General features: G+C 39.8%; 5 protein-coding genes across 6 annotated transcripts; 2 read left to right on the forward strand and 3 right to left on the reverse strand.

The window, feature by feature from the left end:
• Positions 1–187: 187 nt before the first annotated feature.
• On the forward strand, positions 188–4,213 carry brf2 (BRF2 RNA polymerase III transcription initiation factor subunit). Its single transcript, XM_022235990.2, has 2 exons — positions 188–375; positions 1,080–4,213. The coding sequence occupies exon 2, from the start codon at positions 1,086–1,088 to the stop codon at positions 2,403–2,405; it is 1,320 nt and encodes a 439-aa protein (XP_022091682.1). The 5' UTR covers positions 188–375; positions 1,080–1,085; the 3' UTR covers positions 2,406–4,213.
• Positions 4,214–4,571: 358 nt separating this feature from the next.
• LOC110979868 (uncharacterized) lies at positions 4,572–8,610 on the reverse strand. Of its 2 annotated transcripts, none has more exons than XM_022235991.2 (7): positions 8,409–8,610; positions 7,283–7,676; positions 7,040–7,099; positions 6,617–6,730; positions 6,388–6,516; positions 6,179–6,236; positions 4,572–5,789 (listed from the first exon to the last, which is right to left on the reverse strand). In XM_022235991.2, the coding sequence occupies exons 2-7, from the start codon at positions 7,619–7,621 to the stop codon at positions 5,560–5,562; spliced, it is 930 nt and encodes a 309-aa protein (XP_022091683.2). In that variant the 5' UTR covers positions 7,622–7,676; positions 8,409–8,610; the 3' UTR covers positions 4,572–5,559. The 2 variants fall into 2 exon arrangements, with proteins under 2 accessions (XP_022091683.2, XP_022091684.2); XM_022235992.2 differs by lacking the exon at positions 8,409–8,610 and adding an exon at positions 8,162–8,366.
• A 223-nt stretch (positions 8,611–8,833) lies between these two features.
• morn4 (MORN repeat containing 4) lies at positions 8,834–11,791 on the forward strand. Its single transcript, XM_022235995.2, has 5 exons — positions 8,834–9,033; positions 9,141–9,232; positions 9,872–9,986; positions 10,553–10,662; positions 10,860–11,791. The coding sequence occupies exons 2-5, from the start codon at positions 9,166–9,168 to the stop codon at positions 11,006–11,008; spliced, it is 441 nt and encodes a 146-aa protein (XP_022091687.1). The 5' UTR covers positions 8,834–9,033; positions 9,141–9,165; the 3' UTR covers positions 11,009–11,791.
• LOC147796898 (BBSome-interacting protein 1-like) lies at positions 11,533–13,569 on the reverse strand. Its single transcript, XM_087144621.1, has 2 exons — positions 13,361–13,569; positions 11,533–12,872 (listed from the first exon to the last, which is right to left on the reverse strand). Exon 2 carries the CDS (start codon positions 12,525–12,527, stop codon positions 12,309–12,311), a length of 219 nt encoding a protein of 72 aa, XP_087000747.1. The 5' UTR covers positions 12,528–12,872; positions 13,361–13,569; the 3' UTR covers positions 11,533–12,308.
• A 716-nt stretch (positions 13,570–14,285) lies between these two features.
• LOC110979869 (uncharacterized) lies at positions 14,286–18,534 on the reverse strand. Its single transcript, XM_022235994.2, has 4 exons — positions 18,378–18,534; positions 16,139–16,322; positions 15,591–15,724; positions 14,286–15,291 (listed from the first exon to the last, which is right to left on the reverse strand). The coding sequence occupies exons 1-4, from the start codon at positions 18,517–18,519 to the stop codon at positions 15,086–15,088; spliced, it is 666 nt and encodes a 221-aa protein (XP_022091686.2). The 5' UTR covers positions 18,520–18,534; the 3' UTR covers positions 14,286–15,085.
• Between the last annotated feature and the right edge of the window lie 402 nt (positions 18,535–18,936).

Raw genomic sequence — 18,936 nt, forward strand, 5'->3', positions numbered from 1 at the left:
CCACACCTGCAAATATTTGAATATTTCATGGAGGAAAGACGAATATTATGTATTACAGCTACCGAATGTTGTTCATAAGCTCAGTCCCGAAATTTTAAGGATCTCGTTCATAAATTTTATTATCAAGGGATGGGGCATCTCAGAGCTACCGTAAGCAATGCGGATCTTTGATTTTTACACGAAATTCGACCGCCACCAAGAGTTGATTCGGTTGCAATTTCGGCAAAAAAACAAAACAGCTGCATCGCTACATCGGTAGAAGCTAGAACGTGTTGAATCGCTTCTCCCAGCAATGAAATGGTGACTTTAACAGTTTGAGCTCATCATGCGGATAGTTTCCTATTTGAACAGGAAATTTCCGTTTTCTTTCCGAAGGTAAGTTTACCTATAATCAGTGGCGTCAATTTGTCATGTTTGCGTACATGTACGTGATCATGTTGGTGTCGGAAATTTGAAGGGGGTGGCCGTGGACGTACGTGGGGAAAGGGGGGGATGACTTCCCGGCAATAAAAATGTGAAAACCGGGGGCCATATAGGCCTACACCTTATTAATACAGAGGTCGATGTCCATGATGTACACCTGCAATAATGTATTACGTTCATGTAGAATCTTACATCAGAATTGCATATTTATGACTTTATATTATTATTCCTTTTTTGAGGGATATTGAATGCATTTTAGTTCTTGGGAAGTCTGGAAATTCTTCACAATCTGCTTTGTTTGCCCACCACAAAATTGTGGGGTGTGATTCAATAGCCCATCCCACCCCCTTAAAAAGTGGGAGGGGGGATATACTGGGTATGTATATACATGTATACGGTACATGTACGTACGGGTGCCCATCCCTCGGTATTTACTCCATGAACACATTAGAGTCTTTAATTCCTATGTAGGCCTACAATGAATCCTAAAGTGGGCACATTAGATTCATGTAGTTCAAGACTGTTTTGTGAGTGTTTTTTGGCAAAAACACAGAAATATTTGGAAAAATCAATTCCAAGCATGCCAAACAACAAAATAAACTGGCAGTTTCACTGGAATACAATGAGCAAATCCATGCTTTCTTTTTTTTGTCAAGGTCAACATGGATAATATATGCCGACAGTGTGGTTCATCTTCTATCATTGATGATGACCACGGTGGGCAAATCCATCGAGTTTGCTCTGACTGTGGTGAGGTGATTAATTCAACAACCTGCTTTGAGCAGGAAAAGGATTACTGGAACAATGTTACAAGCTGTAATCAAGCAGGATCACTACACGGTAGCAACCTTGGCAGATGGAGAAATATCAGACAGGGAGATCCTAGTGCTCCTAGCAGAAATCTCAAACCCTGGATGAGTTACTTGAAAGAAGTTTGCAGCATGATGGGGCTCAGCGCAGAAATGGAGAAAGGAGTGGTTGACATCTTCAGTCAAGCATGCAAAGGAATTCTTAAGTGCAAGCAGAGACTCAAGAAACAAGCTCTCTGTGGTGCTGCTGTGTTTACAGTCTGTAGACAGAATGACTGGCCTGTTGTTCTTTCGGATGTTAGTACAGTGGTGCAGTGCTCGGTGAGCGATTTATTTGCGATGAAGAAATTACTCACAAGTGAGTTCAATATTCAGACTCCTAATGCAGACATTGAGGATCTCATTGAGAGTGTGTTGAAGAGGTATGGCTTTGATGATCAGACATTTGTTGAAAAGTCTGTCAAGGTGGTCAGCCTTGCTAAAGATGCGTGGATCACATGTGGTAGGTCTCATGATGCTGTCATCATCGCAGCTGCATTCCTTGTGTGGAAGTCATCTGAAGAAGGAAGAGGGAAAGGAAAGCAGATGGCTACATTTTGCCAGCAATTACCTCTCAAGCCACCTTGCCAGACTGCTCAACGTGCAAGAGAGATACGAAGTATCCTCATAACACTTGTTAAGAAAATTCCTTGGCTGAAATCCAAGAAGATAACTCCAGAGATGGCAACACAGTACCTGGATGATGTCCTGAAAAACAAGAAGTATCTCATATCCCGTGTAGAGTTGCCTCAGGAGGAGGACTCTAGCGATGTTGCTGAGTCAACAAGGACAGAAGAAACTGTGAAAGATGGATTAGCAGATCCATCTAATACCAGAACAAAAGCGTTCTCCTCACCTACATGTATGCTACCCCCATTTTTGACTCAAGTCAGAAAGAGAAAACTACCTCCCGAAGATAGTGAAGAAAATATGGGCAAGCACAGCAAAGAACAGCCTGTGGCATTATCAGTGGACAAATCCTTGGACCAGGGAATGATAAACTTAGATGAAGAACTGTCAGAGAGGGACATACCAGAATCTGAGATGCATTTGTATGTGCGCTCAGAGTTGGAGGTAGCCAAGCTCCAATCATTACAGCAGGCATTATGGGCACAAGAGTCATCCACTGAATAAATGGTAATGGATACATGTACAGTGCACTGATGTATGAGAGTGCAGTGAATTATTTCCATTCACATCCCACATTGTGACTTTCAAAATCTAAAATGTTATTAAAATATTCTAGTGAATGATTCTTGGAAGTCAGTTTGTTCATATCAATTGTTGAGGGGGGTGAACTGATGAAAGAAAATTCACGCATCTAGTGATACTAATATTATCTTCAGGCAAACTTGATTGGTTGATCCATTGCAACAAACAGTGTGGTATTTAACAATTGTTGACCGCTGTGGTGTGGGATATGACGTCTTGAACAGAGCGCCCTTTGCCTCGGGGCACTATGCGTCCCTGGGGTGTTCAAGATGTCATATCACACCACAGTGGTCAACAGTTGTTAGGTATTACACAGTTTATGTCAAAACCCATGTAATGCGCTGTTTTAACTTGAAGCATTGCTCTATTTTTAGGCTAAAAGCAAAACGCACAACTGCAAAAAATTTCAGTTCTTTAAATTCCAAGGTGACGCGTTTGTGCACATAGGCCCCTGTAACATCTTTTCGGTGTGTTGATTTGTTTGAAGATAATTTTTTTTCACACTCGTGCTGTGTTAACTAATAAAATCTAGTTAGAACAGCACTTGGAGGATATGCTGAAACTGTCCTCAATAATACTGGGTCCGTTTACAAGCATGTGCATTACAAGCAAAGCGTACATGTATCTTGGTTTGGAGGCTGTACGTAGCCGGAGGTTTTAAATTGTTCAGATATGACTTGGAAAAAAGGGAACAAACAAGCAAAAAAGGGAACGGACAAAAAGGTGTTTCCAACTTTTGTTTTATTTGGCAAGTGTTTGAGCTAACAACAGAATACATTTAACATGTACATATATGTACATGTATGCCAACCATGGGTATACATGTAATGTGTTAAACACATTTGGCAAAGCTGTGAAGTGACAAGGGAGACTCCTTTGGCAACCATTAGAAGAACTAATAGTGGCCATTTTATTTAACCACTCTTTATGGAATGTCCAACCATGACTATTGCCTTGGAATTTCCAACATAATTTCGTACCTTTGGCTATACATATAATATAAACCATAGGTATCAATTGGCCATTAAGCAGGAACACTGATAAGAGCTTCCATTTCTGAACAAAAGCGTGGCTAGCTGTTTACATCATATAAAACCAGTATGTGCTTGACAAAATCAGCACACACAATTATAGTGTACATGGTGTATATCATCAAAATAAATTGCACCTTGACAATGATAAATTCATCACATGAACTGCACTAGAACCCCATTGACAGTACTAATAAAGACACAAATTCAAGACTCTTTAATAAAAGCTGAATAAGTACAACACCCCTGCAAGGTACATGTGTTTATCCTCCACATGAATACAAGTTATAACATAAGAATATACAAGATGTTACATGCATCAATCAATCAATCAATCACGTTTTATTCTAATAAAAAGCAAAGACTTCCAGCCTCATGAATACCCTGTAGTATATACATGAATGTAGTACTTGTTCAACACTTTGTTTTGAAATTTGGTTAAATATGTGAAAGCACAAAATAGAAAGTAGAACATAAAAATGTACTTAGGTAAAATTCTTAGTTTTTTAACCATTAACTCTCCTGCATGTTTCCCTTATGGAATTTCAGCATGTAAGAATCCGTCTCTGAATCACTCAAGTAGAGAAGTTACTTGTTAAAAAAAATAGTAAAATGTGAAGGGAATGCACTACTAAAAAAGCATGCAAACACATTGTAAAGTATTGACATTAAACAATGACTTCTACATGTAAAAGAGGATCTCATTGATAGTTTGTTACTTCTTGTTTATACATTGTAATCTTTATCTCTAGTGACAATTACAGTTTGTTCTTCATGAATGGAGTTACAAAAGGTAGCACAATAATGACGTTTTACCAGCATGGACCAATTGCAGCCAGATATGGGACGAGAAAAACGGAGCATGTATGTGTGTAGTCTACATACTCGTCTACGCAATATTGACAGTGTAATTTGCGTGGAGCCTGGGAACAGGACTATTTGCCCAATAGTGTATGTAGTCTACATACTCGGAACCAGACTAACAATTACCAGCGATGCCCAGCGAAACTTTTCTCATGTACCTGTGTGCATATACATGTACACCGGGTATAGCATGGACAGACCTTCCAAAGTTGATACTTTCCAATTTATGGCATGTGCAAATCGGCAGCAAAAAGGTCAATATTAAATTACTAGTTGGGATGCTAAAATGTCTGAATTGTCTCTGGTGCAGAGAACTTAATTTTAAGTCACACCATTTCTGAAATTTGACATGAAAATACTGTTAAATGCAACTTACCAAAACCCAAATTTATCTGAAATCAAGTTCATACAACTTGCAAGTGTCCAACTTAAATAGAAAATTGAACAGCTTTTTATGAACTTACATTTTTCAATACATATACATGTACAAGTGAAAATTTGCCACAAAGTGAGTAACACATAGAGGCAGCTAAGAATGAAAACACAAGAAAGCGTAGACAATATCCTTGTAATATCAACACAAAATACATGTCTCCTAACAATCATACTTTTTGACACCTACATGTAACATGGCAAGACTGGGTTTCACATTGCACTAAAATAGCATGAAGTCGTAATCTTATAAAGCAGAATCACTTTCTTGATTTCTTGTATGATTTTTCCGAAAGTAGGCATTTGATACAAGATGTTATCATATACTATTTCCTCATGATTAAAAGCGGGTGTTTTGGGCCTCTTAAAATTGGCCCGAGGCATCTAAGGCTGTCCTCAAGTCCAAATCGACTTACTGGCACTGACATTCAGAAAGATAACTGGCACTGCAGTTTACAGTTTATAGCAATGTTTACCTACTCATTCAAACTGCAACCACCCCTTAACATTAAAAAATAAAACTGTACTTGTATACCTTTTCATTTTTTTTTGTAATGCAGAACTTACATAAACTAGTGACCATAGGGCTTTTCAGGTGGACAATGATTATAGAACTGGGTAAAATATCTTCATACGCAGTGGTTCTGAAGCTAACCTTTCTGAGAGAGATTTAAGGATCTTCAAATGATCTTTCTTGACAACTATCTGTCCTCTCCCGGACAGCATCAATCCATTTTTGTCCTATCTTCTCACACAAGAGGAACTTTCTCCATGCCTGTGACATGATCGTTTTCTGTATCCTCCAACTGGTTGCCACTATCCTCCATACTTGGATACAGAGAAGGGTAAGCTTCATGTTGCTGGGCATGAGGCCTAGGTGGGGGTGAAGGTTGAGGCACAGGGCAGGCTTGTAACTGACAGGCCACCTGCCCTGGGCTACAGGTTGTTACTTGGATGGGCTGACCCTGCACAAAGCCCCCTACACAAATCAAAGGAAGCAAAAAAAGGAATGAGGATCTTTAATCTATCCCTATCATTAACCCTGGTTCTAAAATTAGTTTCAATGCACAGGGAGGGAGTCTACAGACACTTCAATTCTTGTTCAGGAAAGGAATTGGGTGATGGACGGTGGAACATTGAGGAAATGGAGTACATGTAGGTGAAGTTTTGAATCCCTAAATAGCACCATGTTGGGATAGGGTAATTCTAACTAGGGAGAGATTTGATCAGATCTAGGCCTAATCAAAGTTGGCGAGTAAGAGGTCTTTGATAAAATGAGAAAATTGAAGTCAACACCTCTTAAGCAGAGGATGGTTAGTGTAAAGTGAATTGGTGGAATCTGGAACAGATGACATCAATGTAGCTTACCTTGCTCATTCTGCAAAATATTTGTCCCCCCATTTGGCACAGCAGGCATATACTGAACCTGAGGATGAACACAACAGACAGTAAAAGCTGTCATTTACAGTTGTAAAAACCTCCACGAAATTAGTTGTCAACCTTTTGCAAATCCAGCAAGTAAAAAAAAAGCTAGCATCCTGGTAACAGTAAGGTACTATCTACTTCCTACGACTTACCGTCATGGATGGGCCAGAGGCTGTTTGGCAACATGTTCCACGACATGAAATGACGGCTGCTACAATGGAAATTCCAAGTTCAAGAAGAGCAACAACAGCTGTCAGAGCATCTACAGCAACCCGAGCCCTCTGGGGGTATAAACACAAGGAAAAGGTGCATATCAGACATCAGCTGGGGCAAATTATACTAACTGCAATCAGAATCTGGCATATCTGATGTAGCACTTACAATACGGGAGGAATAGAACGTGCCAAATTCCCAAGCTGTGAAGGAGGCCATCAGTGACAAGAGCTGGAAAGCTGCCACAGAAGACAAGACTGACAAAACCAGGTAGCCAGTGATCTAATCAATAACGAAAACAAACAACAAAAGTAACAGTTAGGTTTATGAATGATGCTGGTTTGATTCTTCAGAATTTTCAAAGTTCTGATTCGATTTACTTTTTCTACAAAATGAACACCACACACCAAGAGTCAGGCCTAGTATTAATTCTCATTCAGACTAAGCCCACTTAGTTTATTTCAAGAAACATTTAAAATGATACAACTCAGAGAACAAGTGCCTACATGTAACTTTACAATTTTAAAGACAACTGTATGTGCTAACAGAATACTTTGTTTATGATTTTGTACATCCTGACATTTCCCTTACCAAACAGTTGTGTCTTTTCTTAGCAGCAAACTCTCCAGTCAACCCAGCAGACATAAAGAACTAAAAGTTAAAAAACATGGATCCATTTTATAATGACTGCAAACTTAACGCTTGGATTATAGGCAACCATTTAAAGCTGTGCAAGCCAAATAATTAAAAGGTAAGAGCAAGAAACTGGGTTACACTTAAACTTAGCAAAACCAAACTTTCTAAAAGTACAAGCAACTAGCTCCTTCAACTTACAAATATTCCGGTCCAAATGGGAGCACCGATGTAAGCATCCTCTGACTCAATCAATATTGCAATGATCCCAAGAATGACAGACAAAGCTCCACAGATAATCTGAAGATGAGCAGTCATGTAGGCTCCACGAACGTTGAAATCTGGTGTGACACCTGTCGCATTCTGGATCATAACCATGTACTGCTGGGACACCATCGGGGGACCTGCAGGGCAAGGTGCTCCTTGGGAAGAAGTCACACTAGATACGCCTGTGTTGGGTTGATGGACTGGTGAAGGCTCGTTTGGCAAGCTACTGTTGGAGTTTGGGTTCAACATGACAGCGTGGGCCTGATGCTCCATGTCAGCTGCCCGGGCCTGCTGCCCTGCCCCACTGCCAACTTGAAGTAAGTTTCAACTATTCAACCGAGGTAAAAAAAAAACAACTGGAGAAAATTTGGCATGTGATGTTCTTCACCATACGAAATCATTTCTGTCTGTTATTCAAAACTTTTAGTCATTACATGTAGCTCTGCTTCAAACCAAAGATTTTCTACACAATAAAATGACGAAACCCACAGTTTTGGGGTACATGTAGTCTTGCTTTGCTCAAATGCCATGGATATGATGGGTATGTACAGTCTGGTCCAGGTTGTGACAAGTGCATTATCAAGAGACGCGCCACATTGGGTGACTAATGTGCATGACCGTTTAGTCGCCAGGTCCCTTATTATGGCAAAATTAGGATGGTCATGCACTATCTGTAGGCTGTACAGATCAAGAAAAGTAGGCCTAATTTACATTTTCAAAATTAAGGCTCACCTTGGAGCCAGACATGGTCTTACAAATAAAAGTAATGTTATCATTAAGTCAAGTTCAACAGCGCCCTCTACACTTGTTTACTTTAACTTAACAGCAGCAATCATCATCAGGCAAAAATGACAGGTCAGAGTCTGAGTCATAGTAGTACTTCAATCCTACTTCAACGACCATCATCAGATGCAGACCATAGAGCCCTGGTTTATGAATCACGCATGCCGCATGGCATGCATGGCGTATTTTCTTCCTATTTGAAACGCTGAAAACGAGACTCTACATGATTCTAAAACGACAGTTTATCAATAAAATAGAGGATATAATAATTTCTTACCTGAAATACTGTTGATTTATCCTTTTTTTCATGAAAAATGCAGCAGACAATCAAGTTATTTACATTGACGTACGCAATGACGACAACCTTTGAGGAATTACGGAGGACTTGACACAACCTTACAGATGATGCAGATGTACGCTCGACGCTCACATATTACGTCGTACGCGATGATGCATATCAGGACAGCCTGTTTATATCTTAAATTTGAGTTCTTATTGAGGATTTCACTGAGTAATTTACCAAAAAGGTCTTGTAATCATTGTTTTAAATTTATAAACTGTCAACGTACCAGAAATGAACAATGATCGTAATGCCGTTGTTTATCGGCCGTCGTATCTACCGAATCAGAGAAGTTTAGCCTGGTGCCCGGAAGTGTGAAAGCGCTTTGTGTATGGTGAAGGACTGGTTTTCAGTCTGTGCTCTAAAGCATCCAAAGCATGTAACCTTATGGGTGTGGGACGTTCACACATCCTGATAAAATACGAGCACCTTTTTAAATTGTGACGACAGCCTCTTCCGTATATAGCTGAATTGTTTGTAAATTAATCAGAATTTCTCTGGTCAAGGCGGTACATATTCCAACTGGCACTGGCAGACTGAAGTGAAGAAAGGTTCCACCAAGGTACGGAACAGTTACCATCATCAGTTTGCATTATTTTTCAGGTGTTTTTCTGAGATTTCCACACTGATTCAGATTAAAATCCACCTGCCTGCTATTTCTCTTTCCAGCATTTTCCTACACTATCAGCAAGAAATGACGACAAATCAGGGAGTTTACAGATATCCAGATGGGGATGAATACAAGGGAGAATGGTTGGAAGGTATGTCTGAAGTTATTCATTGTGTTCGTTGAATTGAAAGACGGATCAGCAAATTCTGTAAAATAGTTTTGTCTAAATACAAAGAAATAATTGGGAGGATAGTTGGTTAAAGCACTGGCTTAATCGCTTTGATGTAGCCATTATTCAGGGAATTATTCTATAGGCTAAACTACAACTTACATGTATATTAAGACATTAATAATTCTTTTGCTATTTAACCCTCCTATGCTGAAGTTACTCTTTGGGTCAGTTGGTAAGCCGCACAAAAATGAACAGCTGTGTCATGTTGTGCACTGCACCAACTGTCCCTCACAGGAATATCAGATTGCATTTTTGTGCTGCCTCACAACTGTGCCTCACTGTTTCATGTTCATAACTGTGCAGTAAACCAAATGCAGTGAAGAGGACTGCACAAAAGACCCTGGGTCATTTTGTGCTGGCAACCAACTATATGCACTTTGAAGCTGTTAGTGTGCATATTGTGTTCCATACAGAAATCATATGCACAAGAGTGACTGTTGGCATCCGTGTATATGTGTATTTGTGCTGTTAAACCACAGGAGGGTTTTAAATAGAGAATCAAAGAAGCCTAGAATATTTATGCTAGTACCACACACACGATTTGCTTCAAATCTGCAGGCAAGCGGCACGGAGTTGGTCAGCTGATACTAGCTGATAAATCTACTTACATCGGCTATTTTGATCAAGGACTTTGCAGTGGAATGGGTGTCATGGTCTTCCCAGACGGATCCAAGTATGTTCTTTCACTCACAGCTTTGTTAGTGGTACTCTTTAATTGTAAATAGTAATGGTGGCTCTTTCTGCACCACCTGCCTGTACTATTAAAATTGCACCCATTGGTGAAGCCAGTGTTTCACGTTTGCATCGGTTTTCTCTGGTAAATGACTTACATTGCCCACTTCTGTCTGGTTGGTGTCCAACCCCAGCCCCTAGGCTCTTGCACTCTGGAGCATATTGAACCCAACAAGCTTCAACATATATATATACTTCTCAATGTACGTGTGCAAGCAGGTCACTGTACCAATTTAACTCCAACAATACAACTCTGTTGGAGTTGGAGTTATATGTCAGGATGGGTCTATGCAGTATGTAGGATGACCTGTACTGATGCAGTACCAAACCATCAAAACCCTAGCAAAACCTGCTGTTGGAATTTGATGGATACTAGACAGTTGGGGCTGAACTAAAAAGAAGAGGACCGGAACTAGTCATTCTTCATGAGCTGAACACTGCCATCTTTACTCCACAGATAGAAGGAGAAGAATTCAGTGGCATTTTTTAAAAATTATTTGGCTGTAGGTATGAGGGTGAATTTCAACAGGGGCGGTTTGACGGCGTTGGAGTATTTACCCGGTCAGATGGAATGACGTTTGAGGGAGAATTCAAACAAGGAAAAGTCAGTGGTCTAGGTAGGTTAACGATATAGATTGTATTTATTATTGACAAAGTCTTATGTGTGCCATGCATGACAGCAGGTTCTTAGGACAGTGTAGAAATGTTATGTGACTGTTCTTCATAGCAAGGTTTTTCACTGATTTTTAACAAGTTCTAGTAATGAAATTACTTCTTGGAATCAAATTATTTGAACTATTTCTGTTTATTTCAGGCCTGTTGACTTTTGCTGATGGTACAAATGGCCTGCCACGCAATGAGGGAGTGTTTGAAGGTACACGATTGGTTGAACGTCGGAAAGCAACAGACTATGTGACAAGAGCTCGGCAAGTCGCACAGCAAGCTCAAGCTGTTCAGCTGTAAAACATTATTTTCATGACAATTTATTTTACACTCACATTTCTTGAATGTACAAACTACAGTCAACATAAAATACTTGGTCAGATGTCATAATAGTTGGAGATGTAACAATAAACTGAGCCTGGCCATTAGTTTATATTGGGCCTGATGCCTTTCACGTTATATACTACGTACTGTAGATTGGTGTTTATTTCTTAAGTTTTTCATTGCTGGGAAATTTTCTGTATATTTTTGTACCTGTAAATCATTAGTTACATGTGTTTGTAAAATTTATCCAGACTGCTGCTTGATTGCAAATAGAACATATTTTTGACTCGGCTCTGGTGTCTCAATCACATGTTCAAATCTCTTTCCACAGAAATTCAAGATATGGTTGACTTACCGTCGTTGGTGTTGGTTGATTTATGTCCTATTACTTGGACTCAGAATGTGTCATTGACTTTTGCATTGGACTTTGGCACACTCATGAATGCCATTATTACCACTAGCAATAAAATGCACACAGTCAAAATAAAATCACCAGATACTTCTGTAATGTTAAAACGAGAAATGAGAATGCTTTATTTCATTGAAAATTATTTTGAAACTCAGAAATGCTGGACTTTTATTTTATTGACCAAATGAGATTGGGCATACAAGGCTTTTCAAGGTAATTTTCAAATGACTGATACAGTCCGATCATGCGTCTTCACTTCAAAGAACATGTTGCTGCATAGAATCTACATGAGCACTTTTTTTTCTTAAATCGCTAAATGGTATGGGTAAATAAATGACACGTACATGAAACCATGTCGTAGTTTTCATCTTTTGTTTCAAACTCATACAAAGACAGTACAATTAAACTGAACACATAGCAAATGATTTACCATCAGTGTTAACCAATTACATGTACATGTATATACAACAATATTCACAATATTGTCTGATGCCAAAGGACTAAAAAACTTCAGGAAGTCTATTTTTTCTTCAATTTAAAAAACAAATGCACACTACACGTATCATTCAGCCAAAGCAGTTGGAGCCTACTTACAATACGTAAATGTACATGTACTTATTTTGTTTGGTACAAACAAAAGTTCTGGGGACTAGAGAATGTATATACATGTATAGTAGAGCTGAACTTTTATGTGGCATCCAAACAACTGAAAAGTCGGAAACAAAGGAAGTTCTGACATAACTACAGTATACAAGGCTTATGACAGATGTTGCTGCTGGTGGTCTTTGACACTCATCAAGGACGTCTGTTCTCTAGCCAGTGCATGAATCTGAATACTACACTTCATCCCTACTCTATTCATCTTCATCACTGTCGATCATCTGCAATCCCTTCTTCCTGAGCTGCCGCTTCCTGCTCCTTCACTTTCTCTTCTGCCTCTTTCTGCATCTTCTCCAGCTTCTCCAAAGTAACAGACTTGAGAGGCAACAGCTTGGGCTTACAGAGGACAACAGTGGGTTGCTCCTCCTGATACACTAGTCCCTGCTTAGGCAAAACTTCCCGCAATGCTCCTTTACCTTCTGGCATGATGGTAGGATCAAAATTTCTAAAAACAACTGGGCATCTACTCTTCAGAACGAAGTCAAATTAACATTCCTACACGTACACAGCTGCAGTTTTCCGGATATAATCTGGTCCACAACTTGCTAGTTGTCGTTTTCTTTGACTAACCTGTACATGCTCGTTAGGTTTTAGTAATGTTAGCAAATGGGTAATTCCAGAAATAACTTGGCTTGTTGTCAGGTCAAGAGTAGCGTCATGCTCCTTTTGATGGTTTGATGTGGTAAATGTTTTTCTGGCCAATGCAGGCTATGTAGCTAATGAAGTTGTCGATTTAATAACGGCACTGTGAAACATAAAGCTGACCAAATGCTGGAATACGAACAGAGAAATATGTCAGGTTAGCCTCTTGCACATTCATGACAGAGTGCGACACTCGTGCCTGTCATGGTGATGTAAATAACTTAGATTCTGGTTACATTTTCCGTCTCATGCTCTGAAACTAGTATTATCCCCTTCTTGGCAGGCACTAAGGTTGGCCTATCAAGCAGATTTGCTGACAACAGGGAAAAATTTGGTTCAATAGACCTAGCTTTTTTACAGCTGCAAACCATTTCACCACAAAAATTCGATTCCAAAACCCCATAGCGTTATGACGCCAAGTAAACCTTGCCTCGAAGGCACAGGGAGTATCACAGGGTTTGTGACTTCGAGTTCTAGAAGCAGCCTTCAGTCACCTGTTCACACAGCATCATGCACGTCGTCATCTGCTAAGCCTATTTCAAATTTTCTGTCTTTCATTTTTTTTTGTCTTTTTCAAAGATATCACATCATTTTAACTTCCTTTACTCTGGACCTACCCGATTATTTACTCGAAGCTTTGATGAAACATGACAGGAAAACCTCAAACATACTGTTGTGGCAGAACATGGGCAGAAACAGCTAGGCTACCCAAAAATGCAGGCGCCACGACTACCAGATGCCGGCCGCGCCGGCGCCGTCAGATTTTCAGGAATGCAATGGCGCCACCAAGTGGTGAGATTGCTTCGGGACGTTGGCGGCGTTGTCACTCTAAACTGTGAGGGGTCCAGTCCACTAATTCAAGCCCCATTGAAAACAGTGTAAAATCAGCACCGTTCAGGGCCCAATAGCATGCACGCCAACATCCCTGAGATTTCTGAAACACAAATGAAATTCTTGTCTGGTCACTTATCTTTCAATTTCTTTTCAATTTTTTGTGGGTTAACCAATTACATTTTTAATTATTCCCACAAAACAAAATCACCCCCCAAAAAGTGATTTTTCCGAAGTCTGATTGCAGCCATTTTTCAAGTGGCAACCCTCAACTTTCTCGGGCACTTAGGACCATTTTTCAACCGTAGTTTTCAGCCCTTCTGCCCTCATATGAAAGCTCAAAGACCCAGGGAGTTGATCCTGGCGACGATTTACACAATCTCACCATTTTGGGGGCCAAACAATCTCTTTTTTCAAAAGAAACTGTGGGGGCACTTTTAATGCTAATGAGCTGGTCAGAAATTCTCACTTGAATTAGTGGTCTGCACCCTGAGTGGGTATATGCACTCACTTGAAACTTTTAAATACTTTTTCCCCATATTAGTCATCTTTTCCTTGTTTGAGCGTATTTTCCGCCCTCAGCACCCGCCCTGTCTTTAATATAATAACTCCCTCTGAGTTGAGAAAACCAAAGTACAAAGTAAGGCATATCTCGCTGTTTTAAAATATATTTGCACGGTAACTAAAAACAACAAGTTAACATAATACACCTTTTTCCTTCAAAAAAAGAGTCTTTAATAAGTTTCACCTTATTTACGATTTTCGCCAATCAAAAGCTGTAAAAAAATTTCTTATTTCAGAAAGAAAAGTTTCAGTGTAGTTTCATGTAACTGACATACCTGACAGAAAAAAAACCAATGAGAACGATGTTTTCCTAATCTTTTTTGTGTTTGTAACAATGTTTAAATATTTCATTATCACGTTTTTATACATCACTATTTCTGAAACAATCATTTGCACTTCAAAAGCTACGAAATTCTATATTCATACTACTAAAATCAGATGAATATTAAGCATTTTTCAGGAGCTTTTAATTCGCAAATGCGTTATTAGTTATTTCATAATTAATCCAACTTCAAAATAGTGCTGTGCTGTTTTAGTTAAAAATTCACGACCATACTCAACTGTACACAAAAATAACAATACACGAATTTCTCATTCGGACAAGCTTTGCTGTAAATTATAACCGATATAATGATAGCATTGCAACTAATATTTATTTCCACACAGGACTAAAAAGCAGCCAAGCTGATGTAAATATTAGCCCAAAGATACAAGGTGAAACCAAAGCAATACTTAGGGGAATTTTGTGAGTACTATATATGAAATGTTCCATGCTTGATTGCAAACCTCTATTTTCATAAGCATTAATTTATCCAGACTGGATTCCCCAAAGAATTACGCTCGAGAATGTAATTTACACACTAGCCTCTCTTTGTTGATGAGTGCTATTTTATTTCCAGGCAGAACCTCCGCTCTGTTCCAAAGTCTTGATACACTTCTTGCATATTTCACTGACTGTACGGATACGAATCCTTTCCAAATGCTGGGTTCTGCCCAGGTATGGGCGGTGGCTGGGCTGGTTGGAATTGTTGGGCTGGTTGGAATTGTTGGGCGGGATAAGACTGCGGCACGGACTGAGCGGATGGAGAGTAGTAAGCAGGTGGAGCTTGTTGTTGGATGCTTACCCCAGCAGGTTGCCGAGGTACGGCGACAGCTGAAATAAAGCGTTATGACAATCAATCTGTAGCTTGTTGAAGGCCAAGGACGTATATATGAGGCTCGAGAACAGTGATAGATGTTCATCAAGAGCAGAAATTGTTGCAGAGCACTGTAGCGTTTTAGAAATGAACGAATAAAATGAGCTTATATAAGAACTAAAACAGTTTATAAATATATTATCTTTTGTCATTGTTATTGGCCGATATTTGAATCATAAGGATTCGGAATCCCTTGGAATATTTTCCATAAGAGGTATGTCTGGAGCCCTACCCTAATCTAAATGATAGGACTTACTGTGCATAGTGACTGGCTGAGGGGTAGGACTAGCAGCCGCTTTGACACAGCAAACGCAGCAGGCAACAATGCTAGCGATGACTACAGCAATGAACACCAAGGAACCGATAGCTATACCAACGATAGCCCCAACGCTGTCAAGTCAAGAGTGAAGGTCTCGGAATTAATCAAAGTGGTTTGAAACAAATGCTAGGGAAAACTAAACTTGGAGCTGGAGGCCAATCCAACCGGGCGCTGTAAACTTATTGGCGTCATGACAGGGTGCTGACCGACGGGCACCTTCGCAGCTTGTGCGATGCAGTTGCGAAGTTGATTTTGCTTCAATGAGTATTAACAGTCCACTAATTAAAAAAAATCATCAGCTTGTAAAATGATACTTCCTCTCACCATGATATTAGTAACACACATTCATTTGTCAGAAATGTCTGGCCAAAAGGAATTTGGATATTACAAGTGCATGTTTATTTACTGCAAAGAGATTTCACTTCTACAAATGTCTATGAGGGGGCGTGAGAGTTATACCTCAGATAAAAATAGTTTGTATTTACCTCAGTTGATAATAATAGTCATACCCAGAGTACGCACTGTAATCGCAACATTTCTGATTAGTCTTTCCAGAGTCACAGCAGTAAATGCCACTAGAATCACTCAAGCTGTACTGTGGACAATCGAAACCACCCTGACGCAGGGAACCATTGTCGTCGTACACATTTGGGCAGTTATACGCCCCAGCTTCAGCAGAAAAACAAAAAGAGAAAAAAAATCACATAAAGAGTGTCAATCACAAAATCATTGGGAAGGACTGAATGTGCGACACGTTTCCAAGAAAGTTCAATCGAAGAAAAAGTGTGATTAATTCTTCCGATTGATGAGAGGTCGAACGGGAATCGACGGACAAAAATTGGTTTATATTGATACATACCGGTACCTACTACTCTTTAGATTTGTCAGAAAAGATTCAACTTGCAGTGGACCGGGAAGCCAATTTTCCAATTTTGCTAACCAAATGCAATACAAGTCTATACGGCCAAATTCACACAGGCACACCATTCACGATGTGTACACACGTGCACAAAATTATCAGAGATGAACTCCGCATAGACCCTCAGCACTTCAAAAAGAAGACATGGCCGCCAAAATGGAACGGAAACCCAAGATCTCTGTGTACAATGTGTGTAATAAGCGATTGAGAGCAGAAAATCGAAATAAGAAAAAAGAAGCGCATATTGCGGCTGCGTATCCTCTCTTCCGAATCCGCTAAAGAATAACTTACGGCAAGTTCGATTAAGGACTGTAGTTAATCACAGTTCGACTATCATTTAATCGAACACACGTTAGTTGACGATAACCAGACTTTTCTAGTCAACCATTCGCGACCAGCCTTCCGAGGATGGTTGCGTCGTTGGTTGCCAGAAACCATTTTTAAAAGCACAGTGCAGAGAGTACCAGTTATAAGAAAAATGCCGGGAAAAAAACAGCATTTCACTAGTATATGACATTTTCCACTTTTAATTTTGCTATTTTGCCTTTCCTGCGGCTACCGTTTCTCCCCTTCGGCCTAACATGATAACGGTTGACTAGGGTCGTTCGCCGGCGCACTTTAACTTCACTGCACATGCGCTATAGGTACGTCACGAATAACCACTAATTAACTAGTGGTCCTTGGTCGAACTTGCCCTTACCGTCTAGACAAATCAAAGCGATAGAATGACGGCAATCTTTGTAAAGCTTAGTTAACAAAGGTCGTGGAAAATTGAAAAACGCTCTAAAATTTGTCAACCATTGCGCATAGGTCACACAAATGTAAATTGATACGTGCGACAAAGGGCACGTGATTAGTGTGTACAATTTTGTTGGAGTAAGTAGGCCCATGGTATTATGGATTAGACATGCGTCATTTTATAGAGCTGGTAACAATGTACCTGGGAGAGTAGCCCCAAAACAGCACTAAACAACACGTGTACACCATAATTATTTGAATGGATGCTCAACGACAAAAGTGCCTATTGGGCTCACACTCTGTAGCAGTGTATAGGGACAGAAAGCCGCTACGTTATCCTTGCAAGAACGTAACTGAACATTTTACATAAAACATGCTTCTGGAAGGCAAAGACCAATAAAAAGCAGCAGAAGTGTCAACACCATCATAGAACAACATACACCGGTCCGTGTATATTGAACAGACCATCACAGAACAGCAGACACCAGTCCGTGTATATTGAACAGACCATCATAGAACAGCAGACACCAGTCCGTGTATATTGAACAGACCATCATAGAACAGCATACACCGGTCCGTGTATATTGAACAGACCATCACAGAACAGCAGACACCAGTCCGTGTATATTGAACAGACCATCATAGAACAGCATACACCAGTCCGTGTATATTGAACAGACCATCATAGAACAGCATACACCAGTCCGTGTATATTGAACAGACCATCATAAAACAACATACACCAGTCCGTGTATATTGAACAGACCATCATAGAACAGCATACACCAGTCCGTGTATGTTGAACCATAGAGCTACAACCCATGGTTGAACAGACCATCATAGAACAGCATACACCAGTCCGTGTACTTGTTTAATTATTGAACACGATCATGATAAAACAGCACACACTAGTCCGTGTATATTGAACACGATTGCAAATCGTTGCAAAAAGTTTGGTTTAGGACACAACAATATCTAACTGTGCTGCCAATGAAGTAAGTCCTTGTCGGTTCTTTTCCTACAATCTGCTGTCAAAAAGTAACTACGTACTTTATATATGTACTCACCCTGTGCAAAGCTGGCACAGAAATAAGCAAAGCACAAGACAACACAAATTTTGGAAGCCATTTTGTTCACTTTAGTTCTGTATGAATGGATGGGTGTTACCAGACGAAAAACGTTTATGGAATAAAACTTATACACATACATTCCAAAGTTCAGTGGCACGGCCCACCACGGTTTAATATGAAGTACGTTGGATACAAAGGTTACTCAGAACAATACAGATTTTGCTAGATGACATACTTATAATGGATATATGACGTCGAAATCATGAAGGTGTGGACATTTTGCTAGGAAAGGAAGATGACATGCTGCAGTTTCCTAGATATATGTATGTGAGTTGATGCAGATCAGCAATATTTGAGCTGACTAATGGTGAAGGGGGTTCGAGGGAGGCCACCTCATGCCTGTGACTTCTAACAGAAATGAAAGATACCTGTCAATAACAAAAATGCCACAACCTGTGTCACGTATTATTTAGCGAACAAGCACAGCATCATCATATCAAGGACAACAAAATACCCTCCTGTAAGGCATATTCGCTCTCTGTGTTCTTTAACTGGT

Source organism: Acanthaster planci, linkage group LG13 (assembly GCF_054643075.1).
Source record: "Acanthaster planci isolate LZ-2023a linkage group LG13, COTS_SCS, whole genome shotgun sequence".
NCBI lineage: Eukaryota > Metazoa > Echinodermata > Asteroidea > Valvatida > Acanthasteridae > Acanthaster > Acanthaster planci.

Excerpts from the sequence above, each read along its gene's own strand:
- brf2 (XM_022235990.2), top strand. The coding sequence starts at position 1,086 with ATGGATAATATATGCCGACAGTGTGGTTCATCTTCTATCATTGATGAT.
- LOC110979868 (XM_022235991.2), bottom strand. The coding sequence starts at position 7,621 with ATGGAGCATCAGGCCCACGCTGTCATGTTGAACCCAAACTCCAACAGT. Across the intron at positions 7,100-7,282 it reads CCATTTGGACCGGAATATTT|TTCTTTATGTCTGCTGGGTT; the intron begins GTAAGTTGAAGG and ends TTTAACTTTTAG. Across the intron at positions 5,790-6,178 it reads TATTTTGCAGAATGAGCAAG|GGGGCTTTGTGCAGGGTCAG; the intron begins GTAAGCTACATT and ends TGATTTGTGTAG.
- morn4 (XM_022235995.2), top strand. The coding sequence starts at position 9,166 with ATGACGACAAATCAGGGAGTTTACAGATATCCAGATGGGGATGAATAC. Across the intron at positions 9,233-9,871 it reads CAAGGGAGAATGGTTGGAAG|GCAAGCGGCACGGAGTTGGT; the intron begins GTATGTCTGAAG and ends TCAAATCTGCAG. Across the intron at positions 10,663-10,859 it reads AGGAAAAGTCAGTGGTCTAG|GCCTGTTGACTTTTGCTGAT; the intron begins GTAGGTTAACGA and ends TGTTTATTTCAG.
- LOC147796898 (XM_087144621.1), bottom strand. The coding sequence starts at position 12,527 with ATGCCAGAAGGTAAAGGAGCATTGCGGGAAGTTTTGCCTAAGCAGGGA.
- LOC110979869 (XM_022235994.2), bottom strand. The coding sequence starts at position 18,519 with ATGTATGTGTATAAGTTTTATTCCATAAACGTTTTTCGTCTGGTAACA. Across the intron at positions 16,323-18,377 it reads CTGTGCCAGCTTTGCACAGG|CTGGGGCGTATAACTGCCCA; the intron begins GTGAGTACATAT and ends TTTCTGCTGAAG. Across the intron at positions 15,725-16,138 it reads GACTATTATTATCAACTGAG|CGTTGGGGCTATCGTTGGTA; the intron begins GTAAATACAAAC and ends TTGACTTGACAG.